This window comes from Aotus nancymaae, unplaced genomic scaffold (assembly GCF_030222135.1).
Source record: "Aotus nancymaae isolate 86718 unplaced genomic scaffold, 86718_ANA_hifiasm-v0.15.2.pri h1tg000007l, whole genome shotgun sequence".
NCBI lineage: Eukaryota > Metazoa > Chordata > Mammalia > Primates > Aotidae > Aotus > Aotus nancymaae.
The window spans coordinates 62164497-62184365 of NW_026988418.1; the positions used below are offsets into that span (position 1 = coordinate 62164497).

Consider the following 19869-nt stretch of genomic DNA (forward strand, 5'->3'; position numbering starts at 1 on the left):
CCAGCCTGACCAACATGGTGAAACCCCGTCTTTATTAAAAAAAAAAAAAAAAAAAAAAAAAAAAAAAAAAAAAAGGCCGGGCGCGGTGGCTCAAGCCTGTAATCCCAGCACTTTGGGAGGCCGAGGCGGGTGGATCACGAGGTCAAGAGATCGAGACCATCCTGGTCAACATTGTGAAACCCCGTCTCTACTAATACAAAAAAATTAGCTGGGCATGGTGGCGCGTGCCTGTAATCCCAGCTACTCAGGAAGCTGAGGCAGGAGAATCGCCTGAACCCAGGAGGCAGAGGTTGCGGTGAGCCGAGATCGTGCCATTGCACTCCAGCCTGGGTAACGAGAGTGAAACTCCGTCTCAAAAAAAAAAAAAAAAAAAGAAAAAGAGAAAAGAAAATGATGCCCAGGAAAAGCTAAGTGATTTGGTTTCTCTGATGGTATGATAAAATGGACATGAGCTTTAGCATCAAACAGACCTGGGTTCTGATTCAGGCCCAACATTTATAAGCTATGTGACTTTGAACAAATCATTTAAATTTCTCTGAACCTCAGCATCCTAATATGGAAAAAAGCAGTATTATCCTACTATTTGAAAGCACCTGGCACATATCAATTAATAGTTTCTTTTGTCCAAAGTCAGGTAGCAAACCAGTAACAGTGAACTGGTCTCCTACCGTGGCAGTTCCCACTACACATCCTGCATCCTTCTGAATAAGAACTAGTAGTTCTGGTGTATTGTCAAGGTCAAAGGAACAAGAATATGACTGCATTCCTGACACTAGCAACTGTGTTTTATTCCATAGCAACTAACACAATAAGACATGCTTTGGGGTTTAGGGGATTCACTCAGAATTAAACTATGAACTGAATTGCCTACTACAGGCTTGGGATTTTTATGAGGATGGAGACAAATAAGACTGTCTTGCTCTGAGGCATAGGACAGAAGAACCACAAAATATCAGCATACATAATTTGCAGACTGATTAGTTGTTTTAATTAATTTGCTTTACTGTGCTAAAAAAAAATCAGTAGCAACAACCAAAAAAGAGAATGGATATACTTACAATGTCTGAAGATTGGAAAGAAACCTAAATACACCATCAGCAATATGAGTGACTCTGTTGTCTCCTAAATTCAATCTCTCCAATAAGCTCAGACCCACAAAGGCAGATTCATCCAGGTGGGTCAGCTGGTTATAGGACAAATCACTGAAAACAGGAAATATGGAAAGTAAGGAATTCGTTGTATTTTGGTTCAACTTAAAATTCTTATTATATCTATGTGGTAAATTTAGAGCTTTCTACAAATTTCTAGTCAAGAGGGATGTTACATCTCATTACTGGCCATGGGAATGATTTATTCCAATCTGCTCTAGTCTCACAGCCTCAACTGAAATGCTATCCAACACTTACAGTTCAGATAGTCTTTGGCAGAACTCCCATGCATCAGGGCTGATTCTTTCAATAGCATTCTGGCTCACATAAAGCTGTTGTAACATTCGCAAGCCATACAACCATCCCTTGTTCACTCGTGTAAGGTTATTGTGTTCCAGTTCTCTGCAGAATTAAAGAGAAGAAAATACATTCCAAAACAAGGCAGTTCAATAATTATAGTTTTAAATCTTAAGTTTTTCCCAGAGAAGCATATATCTTTGTTTAACCCAACCGAGCTGACCAATTCTATTCAATAAAAATGTGTAACTTACTTAAGATTTAGTGCTAAAAGGTAGTAAGACTGTCTAAAATATCAGCTGTACAAAACCAGCAGGCCAAGTGCTACAGTATACCTGTTTGGATAAATTCTGTAATTTTCATTAGCCAAACATTAAGAGAATATAAACTCTTTAGATGAGAAGTTTGTAAGAATTATTTCAAAAATTATCAGCCAGCAAAACTTTAAAGGTTTTGTGCATACTTATTTCACATCAGTGAGGAGGAAGAGAATGAATGTATCTCTGTATAATCAGAACAACTATCCTAGCTATTTGGCATTGAAAACCTCAGACAGGCAGGAGCATGGTGGCTCATGCCTATAATTCCAGCACTTTGGAAGGTCAGGAGTTCAAGACCAGCCTGACCAACATGAGGAAACCCCATCTCTACTAAAAATACAAAAATTAGCTGGTCATAGTGGCATATGCCTGTAATCCCAGCTACTCATGAGGCTGAGGTGGGAGAATCGCCTGAACCCAGGTGGTGGAGGTTGCAGTGAGCAAAGATTACACCACTGCACTCTAGCCTGGGCAATGGAGCTAGACTATCTCAAAAAAAAAAAAAAGAAAAGGAAAGAAAAGAAAAAAAAAGTCCCAGACAGACTTCTTTCCTAATAATCACTTCTAGTCCCAAGTACTTACAGTTCTTCCATGTTATTCAAGCCAAAAAATGCTCCATCCTTAAGTTTGCTAATTCCATTCCGCTGCATTTTCAAAGATCTTAAGGAGTCAAGCCCTTGGAATGTAAGACCTTCCACAATTTTAATTCTGTTTCTTTTAAGTTCCCTTTAACAAAAACAGTTTTATAGTCAGGAAATTGTTTTGCTGAAATGCTCTAACAGTAATTAAAAAGAAAAAGACCCTGTAAGAAAAAACTATCTTCTTATAATCCATCTATTTCATTACTCACAAGAATTGGAGGTGAGGCAGCTTGAAGATCTTCGGTGGAATCATGCTAATTCGGTTACAATTTAACTTTACCACTAATAAGGAACTCGATAAATTATCAAAGCAACCAGCCTCCAAGGTGGTTATCCTGTTATTACTTAAATTCCTAAAATAACAGCAAAAGAAAAAATTTAGTAAAATAAAAAATTCTACCACTAGAAAGCTGCCAAAAATCTATGTCTGAGCCCCCAGCTTTATCACTTAATGACTATCCATAACTTTACAAATCATTTAACTGCTTTGTTTCTTCATCTACAAAATTAGAAGGCTATCTACTTCATTTAAGTTGTTACAAAACAGCATGTGTGAATATGCTTTGTAAACTGGAAAACACTGGCATACATGCTAATTATCATCATTATATATGGTAAGCCATTGTTTAACAAATCTCTATTTACCTTTTAGAAAACTTGGTTTAAAAAAAAACAAAACTGAATCTCAAAAATTACCCTGGACATCTGCCAATATTTTCTGACAATAGTGCAATTCTTTCTTTTGGGGGTTTGTGGGATGAGTGGGCAAAGCCAATACACCAACCCTAGGTTTGTTTCACATATGCATATCAAAAGCAAAATATTAACCAAATATTTTTGAAAAGATAGGTACTGATGAATAAAAAACATGTGCTTTAAAGTAAATCTAATTTAATCTATGTTACTTACAAGTATTTAAGCTGCATTCGAGGAAATGAAGATGTCTTGATTTCTGATATTATATTTGAGCTGAGGTCTAAACTCTCCAGAGCAGGGTAAAACTGAAGCGCCTGTGCATTTATTTCTGGGATTATATTATGGATTCTATAAAACAAAGATTATATTGAAGCTGCTGCCACTAATCTACCCCAGGCCATAAAAATGTTAAATAATTAGAATCAACAATATATGTACTTTAAAAAAAAGACTGTTTACTATTCATAATTTAAGTAAAAGATCTGAAAACTTCTTAACTTACAATGAAAGTAGAGTAATATTAGATGTTGGTTCTCCAAAATATGGGATTTCTGTTAGTTCATTGTAATTCATTTTCCTAGGCAAGAAGAAAAACAGATTTAAATGTTTAGTGAGGGAAATATTACCTCTTGAATTCTACCTTCTGGTTAATACATACTCTTTAGAATAGGTGCCAAATTTGAAAAAGACTTATGATTCAGAATGAGTTAGACTAAAATAAAAACGGCTGGGTACGCTGGTTCATGCCTGTAATCCCAGCAATTTGGGAAGCGGAAGCAGGCAGATCACCTGAGGTCAGGAGTTTGACACCAGCCTGACCAACATGGAGAAACCCCATCTCTCTAAAACTACGAAATTAGCTGGGCGTGGTGGGGCATGCCTGTAATCCCAGCTACTTGGGAGGCTGAGGCAGGAGAATCGCTTGAACCTAGAAGGTGGAGGTTGCAGTGAACTGAGATTGCGCCATTGTACTCCAGCCTGGGCTACAAGAGCAAAACTCCGTATCAAAAATAAATAAAATAAAAATGTATTTTTTAAGAAATTAGAGGTTTTGATGAGAAATGTATTTTCTTTTCTTTTCTTTTTTTTCTTTTAGAGACAGAGTTTCATTCTTTTTGCCCAGGCTGGAGTGCAATGGTGCATTTGGGCTCACTGCAACTACTGCCTCCCAAGTTCAAGTGATTCTCCTGCCTCAGCCTCCTGAGGCTCTGGGACTACAGGCATGCGCCACCACCTCCAGCTAATTTTGTATTTTCAGTAGAGACAGGGTTTCACCATGTTGGCCGAGCTGGTTTCAAACTCGTGACCTCAGCTGATCTGCCCACCTCGGCCTCCCAAAGTGCTGGGATTACAGGCATGAGTCACCACGCCAAGCCAAGAAATGTGTTTTTATAGTGTTGATCTACTACTGATATTAATATCAGAAAGGTTATGAAGTATTTTTGCACATTAAACATTGCTAGCTCAAGCAAAGTTGTTCAAATAAGTTGGGTTTATGACAGCTGATCTGAGTTGTTAAACAAAGAAGGCATAATCAGTCCATCCAGATCTCTCTTTCTCCAAATATACATAAACATACACATACAAATGTATATATATTTTTTCTAAAGCTATACAAAGTTAGAGAGTGTCACTTGAGACCACAGATGAAATTTATCAGCCCACCCAGAAATGGAATATATGATGAATTTTACAGGTAACATAACATGTTGCATCTGATCCCAGCAGCCTTTTAAACAGATTGTCTCAAAGGTTTTAGTAGCTTCTTATACAATCACATTTCATTAATCTGGATTTTAGACACTGAACAACCTCAATCTAGAATACAGAAAAGAAACCAGAAGTAAAGACGTTTATTGCATGGACTTTGTAACTTTGGTTGGAAACTACAACCTCCGCCTCTCGTGAAAACTAACCAAAGTTACAAAGTCCATGCAATAAACGTCATGCACTTCCCACTAAAGCATTTTCAGGCCTTTCCTCAGTGCCTGCTCTTTCAGCTAACTAACTTGTCAACTGTTTATTCACCCACAACATTTTAGAAGCAGTAAATCTGGGGCCAGGAGGAGAGAATGCAGAGACCAATGAGCATGAAGAAGTTACCCCTGTCAGCAAAGAATTAAAAAGAAAAGTAAATCTCAGCTGGGCTCTGTGGCTCACGCCTGTAATCACAGCCACTTTGGGAGGCCGAGGCGGGTGGATCACCTGAGGTCAGGAGTTCCAGACCAGCCTGGCCAACAGAGTGAAACCCAATCTCTAATAAAATACAAAAAATTAGCTGGGCATGGTAGCAGGTGCCTACAATCCCAGCTACTCAGGAGGCTGAGGCAGGAGAATCGCTTGAACCTGGGAGGCCAAGGTTGCAGTGAGCCAAGATCATGCCATTGCACTCCATCCTAAGAAACAAGAGCGAGAGTCTGCCTCAAAAAAAAAAAAAAGGAAAGTAAATCTCAGGGTTCCGAGGGTGTTAAGTGTAGAGGCAAATAGGCCTATATACCTTAACAGTTGTGCCTCTAGGAATGTTAACAATGCAAAAACTAATATTAATAATATCTTAGAAAACTCCCTCCAAAATTACATAATATATCTCAGTATTAAAGGAAAAACTTCAGTTAAGAGAAAAATTGAATTATATCAACCATCACATTCTCAAATGATATCGAGAATACTCTATTTCATATAAATCTACTTTAGACACGATGCTCCCAGTCTTAGATAACATGTCAAGACATTTTAAAAGGTTATACAGGCCAGGCGCAGTGGCTCGCACCTGTAATCCCAGCACTTTGGGAGGCCAAGGTGGGCAGATCACCTGAGGTCAGGAGTTCGAGACCAATCTGGCTAACGTGGTAAAACCCTGTCTCTATCAAAAACACAAAAATTAGCTGGGTGCGGTGGCAGGCACCTGTAATCCCAGCTACTCTGGAAGTTGAGGCAGGAGAATCGCTTGAACACAAGAGGCGAAGGTCGCAGTGAGCCAAGATCCAGCCACTGGACTCCAGCCTGGGCGACAAGAGCGAAACTTCATCTCAAAAAAAAAAAAAGCCGGGGGGGTTATACAGCAGGCTGAAAACTTGGCCAAAATCAAAACATATTTACTCTGGAGACAGGTAAATCTTACTTTTAGCCCCAGGAAAATAAAATATTTTCCCACAGCCTCCAACTTGACATCACCAAACCAATGCCAAGAGAATCTGTGATAATAACAAAGCCAAAGACAACATTTTAGGTTTTTAAATAATTTCTTTTAATTAACTAATTTTTTCCTTCAATTTTTTTTATGGCATCTCTGGATTGAACATTCCCCCCAAGTCACAATTTATTAAGTTCCTGTAGGAATTTAACATAACTTTAAATAAATAAAAATAACTTACACTTCCTGTAATGTTTGTGATTCCAAGCTGATGTTCCAGTTAGACAACCGATTATGACTCAAATCCCTGAAAGAGGACAAAATATCATTCTTAGTATAGTGTTGGAAGGTAGACCTAAAGAAAAAAAAAACAAATAGAAATACTAAAAGTCCTCTTGGCCAGGCATGGTGGCTCATGCCTATAATTCTAACACTTTGAAAGGCTGAGGCGAATGGGTCACTCGTGGTCAGGAGTTCAAGACTCGCCTGGTGAACATGGTGAAACCCCATCTCTACTAAAAATACAAACATTAGCCAAGTGTGGTGGCACACACCTGTAATCCCAGCTACTCGGGAGGCTGAGACAGGAGAACTGATTGAACCTGGAAGGTGGAGGTTGCTGTGAGCCGAGACTGTGCCACTGCACTCCAGCCTGGGTGACAGAGCAAGACTCCAACTGAAAAAAAAATTTTTTTAATAAAAAAAAAATAAAAATAAAAGCCCTCTTAAATGTGAATATGAGTAGTATAGACAAACAAGAATGTGCATAAAGGATGAATAAAAATTTATCTAAATTTCAAAATAGCTATTTTACTCTGTGTGTGTGTGTGTGTGTGTGTGTGTGTAGCTTCTGAGTTTGGGAACACATTTACATGGTCCAATAACCAAAAAGTGTAAGAGTATATGGTAAAAAGTCTTCTGCTTTTGTCTCCGGCCACCCAATTCCCCTTCCCAATAACAACAAATGAAAATATGCCATTTCTTGTGCAGACTTCTGGATATATGCATGTACAGCAAATTTTTACAAAAATGATAGAACAATTTACACATTACTTTGCCCCTTGCTTTTTTCACTCAATAATACATCTTAGATCATTCCATAGCAGTATTTAAAGAGTGTCTTTCTTCCCTGTAGTGATTCTGTATTATATCTAAACTGTAAGTATATTTGAAGATACATTTCACAAGTCAAGATGGTAAGCTTCTGTATTAAAACTGAAGTTGACCACATCCATGATAGGGTAGGGATGTGGTCTTCCTTCAAAAAAAAAAAAAAAAGGCAGCAGGGGCCAGGCATGGTGGCTCACACCTGTAATCCCAGCACTTTAAGAGTCCAAGACAGGTGGATCACCTAAAGCCAGCCTGGCCAACGTGGTGAAACCCCATCTCTACTAAAAATACAAAAAAGTGGGGGCACACACCTGTAATCCCAGCTACTCAGGAGGCTGAGGCAGGAGAATGGCTTGAACCCTTGAGGCAGAGGTTGCAGTGAGCCACGATGGCACTACTGCACTCCAGCCTGGGTGACAAAGCAAGACTGTATCTCAAAAAAAAAAAAAGCAATTCACCTTTAGGAAAAGGCAATTAATCTTGCCCCAAATTACATTAATAATGATGATGGCATTGATAGCTAGTATTTATTAAGTGCCAGGCATTCTTCTATGCACTTTACACATATTAACTGGCTAAATCCACACAGCAACCTTATGAGGCAAATACTTCACTAATATGAAAACAGGCAAAGAAAGATTACTAATTGGTCAATCTAAGGTCATACAACTAATAAAAGTTATAAATTTGAAATTTCATCTCACTTCTAGCAAGTACTTTATTAGATACAGTAGAGATTTCACTGAAATTAGTCAAGTCTAAATAGTTAAATAGGCTCTAAAAATTCACCTTGACGCTTCTGGCATCTTTATAAGGCTGAGGTGGAATCCAGCCCACACAAGCTGTCTGCCTAAAAGATGTACTATATGTTTCAATATGGCTAGCAACAGGGACATACTAGAGAAACATTACAGATCACTTTATCTCACTGTGCCACCACAGGCAGTTGACAGATGCATGCAGGTTTGAATAATGTCTCAATCACAGCAGAACAATTTGTTCTCAGCTAGATTCATGCCTGCCCATCTGTAAAAGCTAGCCACTTTCATTTAAGAGCTTAATTTACACCATGACATAACTAAAGCTGTGTGTTAAACCATCACTTTTCCACAACAGTTCTAAAGTCTTCATTCCAAGATGTCTGGCAAAAGGTATCAGCTCAAGGACACTCATGAATGGAGGAGGGTGTAAGAAAATGTAAGATAAAAATATGAATTCATTACACATAAAAATCTCATATTCAGATACTTCATCCAATTCATACTTGCTACTAAACAACAAACACATACACTTGTATAAAAATATATGTGAAAAGATGTTTTTTGTTGTTGTTTTGTGGTGTTTTGACTCAAGGAGAAATTCAACTGTTCTAATTTAAGTCAGATATTCTATATTCTACTCCAAGCTGGTTGGTCTGGCAAATAAAAAGCCAGCATAGTATGATCTAATTCTGTATCTTGTGACTACTATAGCTTAGCAGTTTTCCCCTTCCAGATTAAGGGCCTTCGTTTTAATCATAACAGTGTTCATAATGCCTTTCCCAAACCTAAATCTTCCTGGCAATGTAACTCTTGACTGTATTCATCCCCTAGAATTTCCTATGAAAGTCAATAATCATTGACCCATAGAATCATTTTTAAAGAAAATATTAAAGAAATTTTAAAAAAAAAGAAATCTGAAGCAATAAAATTAAACTCAATTTAGACGTTATAAATAACTTAGTAAACTGGGCACGGTGGCTCACTCCTGTAATCACAGCACTTTGGGAGGCCGAGGCAGGTGGATAACAAGGTCAGAAGTTCAAGACCAGCCTGCTCAATATAGTGAAACCCCATCTCTACTAAAAATACAAAAAAAAAAAAAAAAAAAAATTATCTGGGTGTGGTGGTGGGCGCCTGTAGTCCCAGTTACTTGGGAGGCTGAGGCAGGAGAATCGCTTGAACCCAGGAGGCAGAGGTTGCAGTCAGCCAAAATCATGCCACTGCACTCCAGCCTGGGTGACAGAGTGAGACTCTGTCTAAAAAAAAAAAAACACACACAAAACAAAACAAAACTTAGTATTCAGTATTAGTGAAAACTGTCCAGTGTCTCTGTTTTGGGAAAAAGTAATTTTCTTTTATCTTTGAAAAACCTATGGGCTTTTCAATGCAACCCAAAGGATACCTGAAATACTTTGTAGCCTCTGTACCAGATAATGTTGTTGAAAGGATATATGCTTTCAAACAGCCTTATAGGTCAGAACCCTATATAATGAGGCTCTCTAGACCCTTCTAAAACAAACCTACATTTAATAAGATTAAAAAATACTAAAGGTAAATTGAAATATATTCCCAAAGCAGTACTATTATAGAAAGCAACTAATATATAAGATCAGTACAGCTGTTTTAAGTTATCAAGTGCCTAACTAGAATTATATGGATTGATCTGATCATTCATACAATAAACATTTATTGGACCATGTGCCAGGAACTGCACTAAGTGCCAGGATTATAAGCACTGTCAACTTTAGTAACCTTTTTCTCTTTCCGAAAGCAACACTTAACAATTGTCAGAGGTGCAGTCATGCCAAACTGTAAACAAATTCAACATCAATTCTACTATTTTCCTTTACTGCAAATGGTTAAATTAGCTTTTACACCTAATTTCACTCTCGAATTTAATCAAATGACGAGTACACACAGGAGCCCACAGACATACTCTTGCTCGTTTCCTATTTCTTTTTTTAAAAGTATCCCCCGAGGCCGGGCGTGGTGGCTCGCGCCTATAATCCCAGCACTTTGGGAGGCCGAGGCGAGTGGATCACGAGGTCAAGAGATCGAGACCATCCTGGTCAACATGGTGAAACCCCATCTCTACTAAAAATACAAAAAAAAAAAAAAATTAGCTGGGCACGGTGGCGTGCGCCTGTAGTCCCAGCTACTCAGGAGGCTGAGGCAGGAGAATTGCTTGAACCCAGGAGGTGGAGGTTGCGGTGAGCCGAGATCGCGCCATTGCACTCCAGCCTGGGTAACAAGAGCGAAACTCCGACTCAAAAAAAAAAAGTACCCCCTCAAAAGACAGAAGACTAAAATATGTAGACTTCAGGGCCAGGTGCAGTGGCTCACACCTGTAATCCCAGCACTTTGGGAGGCTAAGGCAGGTGGATCACCTGAGGTTAGGATGTTGTAAACTCAGTTCCCACTCATGCTAATCTACAGGGATGTAGCTGTAATAAATGATGAATTATTAATGTCCTTGATATCATGTGGAGCCAGAGGTGCCATTAATGTAGTCATTTAGTACCATCAGGAGTAAATTATTTATAGGATGTACAAAGCAATCACAACAGTTAGAAGAAAAAATCAGGTTCAGCAAACTAATTGCAACAAAGTTCTACAGCAACTGAAACAGAGGGGTTTTCTTCTGCACACCACTTATACATCTGAATCATCAACAATTTTGTTTTCGAGAATATGCAGCAATAACAGGATGAACCAGGAACTTCAGCAACAAAACATCTGACAAAGAGGCCCTTTGTAAAAGTTAGAGGATAAGAAAATACTGTGTCTAATATTTTGGGTATGACAGTGCTTCATTTAGCCAGCATAATTCAACCTTTCTTTTGTGAATGGAAACCCTTATCTTGTTAGAGTGTACCTAGCATAATTTAGTTTTAAAAATAATACTCGGCTGGCATGGTGGCTCACACCTGTAATCCTAGCACTTTGGGAGGCCGAGGCGGGCAGATCACCTGAGATCAGGAGTTTGAGAACAGCCTCACCAACATGAGAAACTCCATCTCCACTAAAAATACAAAATTAGCTGGGTGTGGTGGTGCATGCCTGTAATCCCAGCTACTCAGGAGGCTGAGGCAGGAGAATCGCTTGAACCCAAGAGGCAGAGGTTGCAGTGAGAAGAGATTGTGCCATTTCACTCCAGCCTGGGCAACAAGAGCAAAACTCCATCTCAAAAAAAAAAAAAAGGAAAAATACAAAAAATTAGCCAGGCCTGGTGGCATGTACCTGTAATCTCAGCTACTCAAGAGGCTGAGACTGGAGAATCGCTTGAACCTGGGGAGATGCAGTGAGCCAAGATGGTGCCACTGCACTCCAGCTTGGGCAACAAGGGTGAAACTGTCTCAAAATAAATAAATAAATAAAAATACTCATGGTTACTATTATAATCAATTACCATATTGTGATTTAACATGCTGATGATCTTGAGTATTCTTGGAGTAAACAGAACTAAACACAAGAATTCTAAAACAACTCTGAAAATTGTCTGCTCTTTTAAGTTGGCTTTTCCTCTACCACGCCTTACACTAAAAGCTCTCACTTCCTGGAACTGTCAGCCTTCCTTTCTATAATGGGCTACTTAACTTTTTTCAAAATTTGTTTCTAATCAATTGTCATAGGCTAGGAGATCCCAGAGCCTGTTTGAACTATCTGAATTAGGAGTAAATGAGATCTGAGAGTCTCTTCTGTAAATAAATGCTTCCTGGAAGCATTTTTGCTTTGTGGTTGAACTAGAAATGGCTAGCCATATTGGATAAACATCGGGTAAATGTGTTCAGGATAAATAAAATTTTATTATAGCTTGAAGCATAAAGCTGTTCCAAATTAAACTTTCTATCCTTCATTTGCACTGCTTATCTGTAATACATCACACAATACTTTTTAGGTGAATTTTAAAAGTCAGAGGTGCCAGAGACAGTGGCACATGCCTGTAATCCCAGCACTTTGGGAGACCAAGGTGGGAGGATCACTTGAGGCCAGGAGTTCAAGGCCAGCCTAGGCAACATAGCAAGATCCCATTTCAATAAAAAATAAAAGTAAAAAAATAAATAAATGAAGAAAAAAATAAAAAGTAAAATTTAGCTGGGCACGGTGGCTCGCACCTGTAATCCCAGCACTTTGGGAGGCTCAGGTGGGCGGATCATGAGGTCAAGAGATCGAGAGCATCCTGGCCAACATGGTGAAACCCCATTTCTACTAAAAATACAAAAATTACCCAGGCGTGGTGGCATGCACCTGTCATCCTGGCTACTCGGGAGGCAGAGGCGGAAGAATCACTTGAACCCAGGAGGTGGGGGTTGCAGTCAGCCAAGATTGAGCCACTGCACTCCAGCCTGACAGCAGAGCAAGACTCCATCTCAAAAAAAAAAAAAAAAAAAAAGTAAAATTTAGGTGGGCATGGTGGCCTACACCTGTAGTCCCAGCTACTCTGGAGGCTGAGAGCGGAGGATCACTTGAGCCCAGGAGTTTCAGATTATAGTGAGCTATGCACACCAGCCTGGGTGACAGAGCAAGACCCTGTATCCAAAAAAAAACAAAAAAAAAGAGAAAAAAAGTTAGAGGTAATATGAAGATAGGAACATTCATTTCAAGAATAAGGGGCATGTTTTATTTTCTTCCATTATCTTTCCTTGAGTTGATAATAATTAAAAATATTGTCTCACCAGGGTATGTAACAACAACAATAAAAAAACAGAAAATATAAATTCTACAGACACATTTAAGAATACAATCTCCTCGTTAGTATAGTGATGAGTTAAAAATACAATCTTAGCACGCCCAGTTCTGGGACATTCGGCAAGTCACTGAAACTAAACTTTAGTCTCATCTACAGTAAAATAAGAGTCTTAGTACCAACCTTATCAGATTGCTTAGAAGATTAAAAGAACATATATATATATATATATATATATATATATATAAAAAACCTTAACTAATTGGGACTACTCCCTAATTTATTGAAGTAGTAATCTAAATATTGCTTTTGAATTCCAATTTTATGAGAGATGCCAGTAACAAGTCAGTTCACCAAAGATTTGGTCAAATAACTGGAGTATGTGTATATATATCACAAGATTTCATGTTTTAGAACTACCTAGTGACACCATTTCAAAGAATCTACTCTGCATATCTACCTATAATTACGAAAAGATATCTACCAGGAAGTTACTGTTATAACAAAATCATAAAAAGAAACCTATATTCTTATCAAGATGAGACCAGCTAAATCACTTATGCAAGACCTATACAATGGAATTCTCCGCAGTCAATAAAAACGGTAATATAGAGAATTTTACACATAGTATGGTTTTACATATTTTTAAAGAAAAGGAAAAAAGATAGATGTGTGTGTAAAACTTTGGATGCACCCAGGAAACAACAGTTAATTTTCTTTAAGTGAGATGAAGGAACTTGTTATTGTTCCACTTTAAATGTTTTTGTACCATTTTAATAGTTTACCATGGGCTCCAGCCTGGCCAACACAGTGAAACCCTGTCTCTGCTGAAAATACAAAAATTAGCTGGCGTGGTGGCACACTTCTACAACCCCAGGTACTTGGGAGGCTGAGGCAGGAGAACTGCTTGAACCTGGGAGGCAGCGGTTTCAGTGAGCTGAGATCAGGCCACTGCACTCCAGCCTGGGTGACTGAGCGAGACTCCATCTCAAAAACAAAAAAAGTTTACCATGGGTATTATTTAAAAATATCTTTAACCTAATATAATAGGAAATAAGATTTTATTTTTTGAGACAGGGTCTCACTCTGTTGCCCAGGCTAAGTGCAGTGGCTTGATCATGGCTCACTGCAACTCCCAGGCTCAAACAATTCTGCTATCTCAACTTCCCAAATACCTGGGACTACAGGCATCTGCCACTGCACCCAACTAATTTTTATTTTTTGTACAGATAGGGTCTCGTTATGTTGCCCAGGCTGGTTCCAAACTCCTGGACTCTAGCAATCCTCCTTCCTCCAATTCAGCATCCCAAAGTGCTGGGATTACAGGCATGAACCACCACACATAGCCCGAAATAAGATTTTAATTTTGTTACTTTTCTGAGATTAGAATTCTTCCTAATGTTTTCAAAATACCATAAATTGACCAAATCAGGTTAATTATGACACCTGAAAAGGAACAAGAAAAACTTATTAACTCCATGTTCTTTTGTCTTCCTAATCAGTAAGATACCTCAGAAAAATAGTGAAAAATACAAATATACTAGACTGGTGTTTTTTTTTTTTTTGGACTGATGTATAAAATAGTAAATTCCACTTTAGAACCCAGTGTCTGGCCTTCAAATTTCAAATAAACAGAGCTGAATTTCTTAGTGAGCAGTACAAAATCATGGAATATCACTCCTATCCATGTTTTTAGTATCTTTCCTGCCCTCATTTAGAATAATAGTTCAGTAATAGTGGAACAAAGGTTCCTGCTTATATATGAAAATATGCAGAAAGCTATGGCATTTTAACTATTAGTGAGCATTTTTTAGGTACCAGCATTTTCTGGTTCGTATCTTTGTATCAGATCTTATAATTATTAAGCTACTGCAAAGAATTTTTTTTTTAGATGAAGTCTCGCTCTGTCACCAGATTGGAGTGCAGTGGCGAGATCTCAGCTCACTGAAACCTCCACTTCCCGGGTTCAAGTGATTCTCCTGCCTCAGCCTCCGGAGGAGATGGGATTACAGGCGCCCGCCACCACACCCAGCTAATTTTTTTTTTAAGTAGACTCCCAAACTCTGGTGATCCACCCGCCTCGGCCTCCCAAAGTGCTGGGACTACAGGCATAAGCCACTGTGCCTGGCCCATTCTAAAGATTTTTAAAAGTTAATTGAGATAAAACGACTTATCATTTACATTATTGGTTAAGAAGGTTTAATTGGCCAGGTGAGGTGGCTCACGTCTGTAATCCCAGCAGTTTGGGAGGCCAAGGCGGGCAGATCACCTGAGGTCGGAGTTTGAGACCAGCCTGGCCAACATGGTGAAACCTCGTCTCTACTAAAAATACAAGAACTAAAGAAATTTAAAAAAAAAAAAAAAAAAAAAAAGAGATGAAAAAAATAAATTTTTAAAAATTAAATAAATATAAATAAATAAAAAATACAAAAACCAGCCTGGCATAGTGCACACACCTATAATCCCAGCCACTTGGGAGTATGGGGCAGGAGAACAACTTGAACCCATCAGACAGACATGGCAGTGAGCTATCATGCCACTGCACTCCAGTCTGGGTGACAGAGTGAGACCCTGTCTCAAAACAACAAAAATACAAAACTAGCTGGGCATGGTGGCATACGCCTGTAATCCCAGCTACTCAGGAGGCTAAGGCAGGAGAATGGCTTGAACCCAAGAGGCAGAGGTTGCAGCGAGCAGAGACTGCGCCACTGCACTCCAGCGTGGGCAACAACAGCAAAACTCGTCTCAAAAAAAAAAAACCAAAAAACAAAACAAAACAAACAAAAACAAAGAAGCATTTAGTTACAAGTTGATTTATACAACACTTTGCTATTATTGCTCTGTTAATGGTTTACCTTTAAAACTGCTAATCACCGCTAGTTATTCTGGCAATTATTCTGTCAGTTATCTGCTACAGATAACATAATTACAGGCTTTTTTTTTTTTACTTTTTGTGGAGAACGGGGTCTCACTATATTGCCCAGGCAGGTCTCAAACTCCTAGGCTCAAGGTATCCTAATAACATAATTACAGGCTTTTTTTTTTCCTTTTTGTGGAGAACAGGGTCTCACTACATTGCCCAGGCAGGTCTCAAACTCCTGGGCTCAAGGTATCCTCCCGCCTCCGCCTCCCTAAGAGCTAGGACTACAGGCGTGAGCCACCAAGTCCTGCCCATAATTACAGTCTTTTTTTGGGAAAAGCTGAGGAAGGGCAAAAGGAGGAGAGATAAAGAATACAAATACCAGCCGGGCGCGGTGGCTCAAGCCTGTAATCCCAGCACTTTGGGAGGCCGAGGCGGGTGGATCACGAGGTCGAGAGATCGAGACCATCCTGGTCAACATTGTGAAACCCTGTCTGTACTAATACAAAAAAATTAGCTGGGCATGGTGGCGCGTGCCTGTAATTCCAGCTACTCAGGAGGCTGAGGCAGGAGAATTGCCTGAACCCAGGAGGCAGAGGTTGCGGTGAGCCGAGATCGCGCCATTGCACTCCAGCCTGGGTAACGAGAGCAAAACTCCGTCTCAAAAAAAAAAAAAAAAAAAAAAAAGAATACAAATACCTATACTCCAAAAATGTTATTTTTTCAATTTTGTAAAAACAAAAAAATTTTTTTAACAAATAAAAGAAAAAAGATTGCTTTGGACTTTAAGGGAAGAAAAAATAATTTTTTAAAAAGGAAAAAATAAGTAAATAAAAAAAAGGAATACAAATACCAGGCCAGGCTCGGTGGCTCACACCTGTAATCCCAGCACTTTGGGAGGCTGAGGTGGGCAGATCACAAGGTCAGGAGTTCGAGACCAGCCTGACCAACATGGTGAAACCCCATCTCTACTAAAAATACAAAAATTAGCCAGCCGTGGTGGCAGTCGCCTGTAATCCCAGCTACTCGGGAGGCTGAGGCAGGAGAATTGCTTGAACCCAGGATAAGGAGGTTGCAGTGAGCCAAGATTTCGCCACTGCACTTTAGCCTGGGCGACAGAGCGAGACTTGGTCTCAAAAAAAAAAGAATATAAATACCTTAAAAAGCTGGTTTACAACAAAGTAAAGCTCAATTAACTCTCCTGTTCTTCAGGTTTTTCTCTCAAACTTGAAATCAATAATTTGGATAGAGTATAATTACTTAAATTGCTTTTATTTCTTATTTGCACCAACTGAATATTGTAATGTTTTTCATGACTGAAATAATACAGAATAAATATGTTGAGTCATTTTCTCTGGCACAGAAAATATGACATAAGAATGCTTTCAGAGTATTTTTTAAAAATGTTTTGCTAAGCCTTTACTTAATATGATGTGATCTTTTCTCAACTGGTTAAATGCCAGTTTTCCATTAGGACTGAAAAACCTTTAAAGAATAAAGCATATAAAATGTCATGGATCTAAAGATAAGGGAAACGTATTTTCTAGCATTAGGAAATCAAGTGATTATCTTAATACACAAGTAATCCTTTGATCACTCGTGCTGATTATGTATGTTTTACATTAGAAAATGTAAAACATTTTTAATATAATAAAATATAATTAGGACATTAATCTCTATAAAAATAAACAGGTCCTCCAAAGTAGATAATAATTTTAAAGAATTAAGCAAAGCACAGATTTCCTCAACTAACATTCAATAAGCAACAATTGCTTATGGTTTAGTGGTTCTCCATCATGGCTACACATTAGCCTCACTAGGGAAGATTTTAAAATATTGATACTGAAGTCCCGCCCCAGAACAAACAAACGAGAGAATCACCAGGGTAAGGCCAAAACAATGGTATTTTGTAAAAGCTCTCCAAGCAACAGTCTAATATACAGGTGGGGCTGAAGACATTACCAGTCCAGAAATCCATCTAATAAACCAAAGTCTGATGGGCAGAGGATGTTCTGAGTTCACATGAGATCTGGTGGCTTAAAAGTGTGCAGCTGGCTGGGCACGATGGCTCATGCCTATAACCCCAGCACTTTGGGAGGCTGAAGCAGGTGGATCACCTGAGGTCAGGAGTTTGAGGCAAGCCTGGCCAACATGGTGAAATCCCGTCTCTACTAAAAATACAAAAATTAGCTGGGTGTGGTGGCACGTTCCTGTAATCCCAGCTACTTAGGAGGCTGAAGCAGGAGAATTGTTTGAATCCGGGAGGCAGAGGTTGCAGTGAGCCGAGATCGCGCCACTGCACTCCAGCCTGGGCAACAGAAGGAGACTCTGTCTCAAAAAAATAAATAATAGAGCGAGAATGTCTCTAAATAAATAAATAATGTGAACACCTCCCCTACATGACTCTCTCTCACTCCTCTTTTCACCACGTGAAGTGCCTGCTCCTGCTTCACCTTTTGCCATGAGTAAAAGCTCCCTGAGGCCTCACCGGAAGCCAAGCTGATGCCAGTGCCACACTTCCTGTACAGCCTACAGAACTGTAAGCCAATTAAACTTCTTTCCTTTATAAGTTACCCAGTCTCAGTTAATTCTATACAGCAATGCAACAGACTAATACACCAGGGTATATCTGTGTAACAACCAACCCCAAGTGACCTGTATCAGATCTGTATTAGATTTATTAAGGCTCTCTTATTGCAGGTTTTCTTGTTCAGGTATCTTATAAACAAACAAAAACGCCTTGAAGATTGCACTAGATTTTGTGGGCTCACATCTTCTGTTTACCACTTTCCCAGATATACCAGGATAAAAATAAAATATGCTAAAATCCTTAATGCAGTGAAACCATCATGTATGCTTTGAGATGACTGTTGAAAGTGAAACAGTTCATTATAACAGTAGCACGCAAGCCAGGGGCAAAGTATTTTGGATTCTGGAAACATAGCAGCTTTTCCCACACCTCATCCCCTATCCGTTTAGGAATTTACAAGGTCTTTTATTTACTTAATTTTTTTACTTGGCACTAATTCCCAGTTAAAGTGTTTCTTTTGCAAACTCAAATTGATGTTTCTGCTATTGTCTAAAAAAGACAGACAATCTTTCTATTACATAACACTTTTGGAGTATCTCAACTTTAGAAATTGGTGGCTGGAAGACAGGTGAGGTGGCTCCCGCCTGTAATCCCAGCTTTGGGAGGCTGCAGTGGCCGGAGCACCTGAGGTCATGAGTTCGAGACCAGCCTGGCCAATATGGTGAAACCCCGTCTCTACTAAAAATACAAAAATTAGCCAGGAGAATCACGCCACTGCACTCTCACCTGGGCGATGAACCGAGACTTGGTCTTAAAAAATAAAATAAAGGCCGGGCGTGGTGGCTCAAGCCTGTAATCCCAGCACTTTGGGAGGCCGAGGCGGGTGGATCACGAGCTCAAGAGATCGAGACCATCCTGATCAACATGGTGAAACCCCGTCTCTACTAAAAATACAAAAAATTAGCTGGGCATAGTGGCGCATGCCTGTAATCCCAGCTACTCAGGAGGCTGAGGCAGGAGAATTGCCTGAACCCAGGAGGCGGAGGTTGTGGTGAGCCGAGATTGAGCCATTGCACTCCAGCCTGGGTAACAAGAGCGAAACTCCGTCTCAAAAATAATAATAATAAAATAAAATAAAACTTTGCCCTTATGAGGTTTACATTCTACTGAAAGGAAGGCAAAATACGTAGCATGTCAGATGATGATACCTGCTAAAGACAAAAAGAAAGCCAAGCAGGGCATCAGGATGTTTCTAGAAGAGAGATAACCTAAAGAATTCCTGGGCTTCTTGAGACTGATGTAGACTAAAAGACACAGTGAGAATGGTGCTCAAAGTCTCAAGGCAGATACTGGTTTGTGTTGAAATTGTTAAGCATTGGGGGGAAGTAACAGATGCAGAATCTTTCCAGGAACAAGCACAGTTCTTCACTCTTGATTGCAGACCTGGAGAGAGGTGATACTATCCACACAATAAGCGTTTCCTCTTGATTCCTGCTTATGGAAGCCTAGAGGCCACCAGAGAGGAAGTCCTATTTGGGCTTGATCACAAGAGTAAACTAGATTGCTAAATCCACTCAATAGTCAGCTCCAGCATCTATCTCACTTTTCTGTGAAAAGCATTATGAAAAACATCATAGACTCAAAATAGAAAGAGGAACTAAAAAGTAACAACTGAGGTAAATGTGA

At 39.3% G+C, this 19869-nt stretch overlaps 1 protein-coding gene across 3 annotated transcripts in view; it reads right to left on the reverse strand.

Moving 5' to 3' along the window:
• LRIG2 (leucine rich repeats and immunoglobulin like domains 2) overlaps nt 1-19869 on the reverse strand; it is a 183319-nt gene that overhangs the window by 34527 nt on the left and 128923 nt on the right. For all 3 annotated transcript variants that reach the window (XM_064372699.1, XM_012466608.2, XM_064372698.1), the window contains exons 2-8: nt 6477-6542; nt 3605-3679; nt 3316-3450; nt 2616-2759; nt 2348-2491; nt 1407-1550; nt 1059-1202 (exon numbers count right to left, since the gene is read on the reverse strand). In XM_064372699.1, the coding sequence (XP_064228769.1) occupies nt 1059-1202; nt 1407-1550; nt 2348-2491; nt 2616-2759; nt 3316-3450; nt 3605-3675 (782 nt within the window). In that variant the 5' untranslated portion in view covers nt 3676-3679; nt 6477-6542. The remainder of the gene's footprint in view (nt 1-1058; nt 1203-1406; nt 1551-2347; nt 2492-2615; nt 2760-3315; nt 3451-3604; nt 3680-6476; nt 6543-19869) is intronic.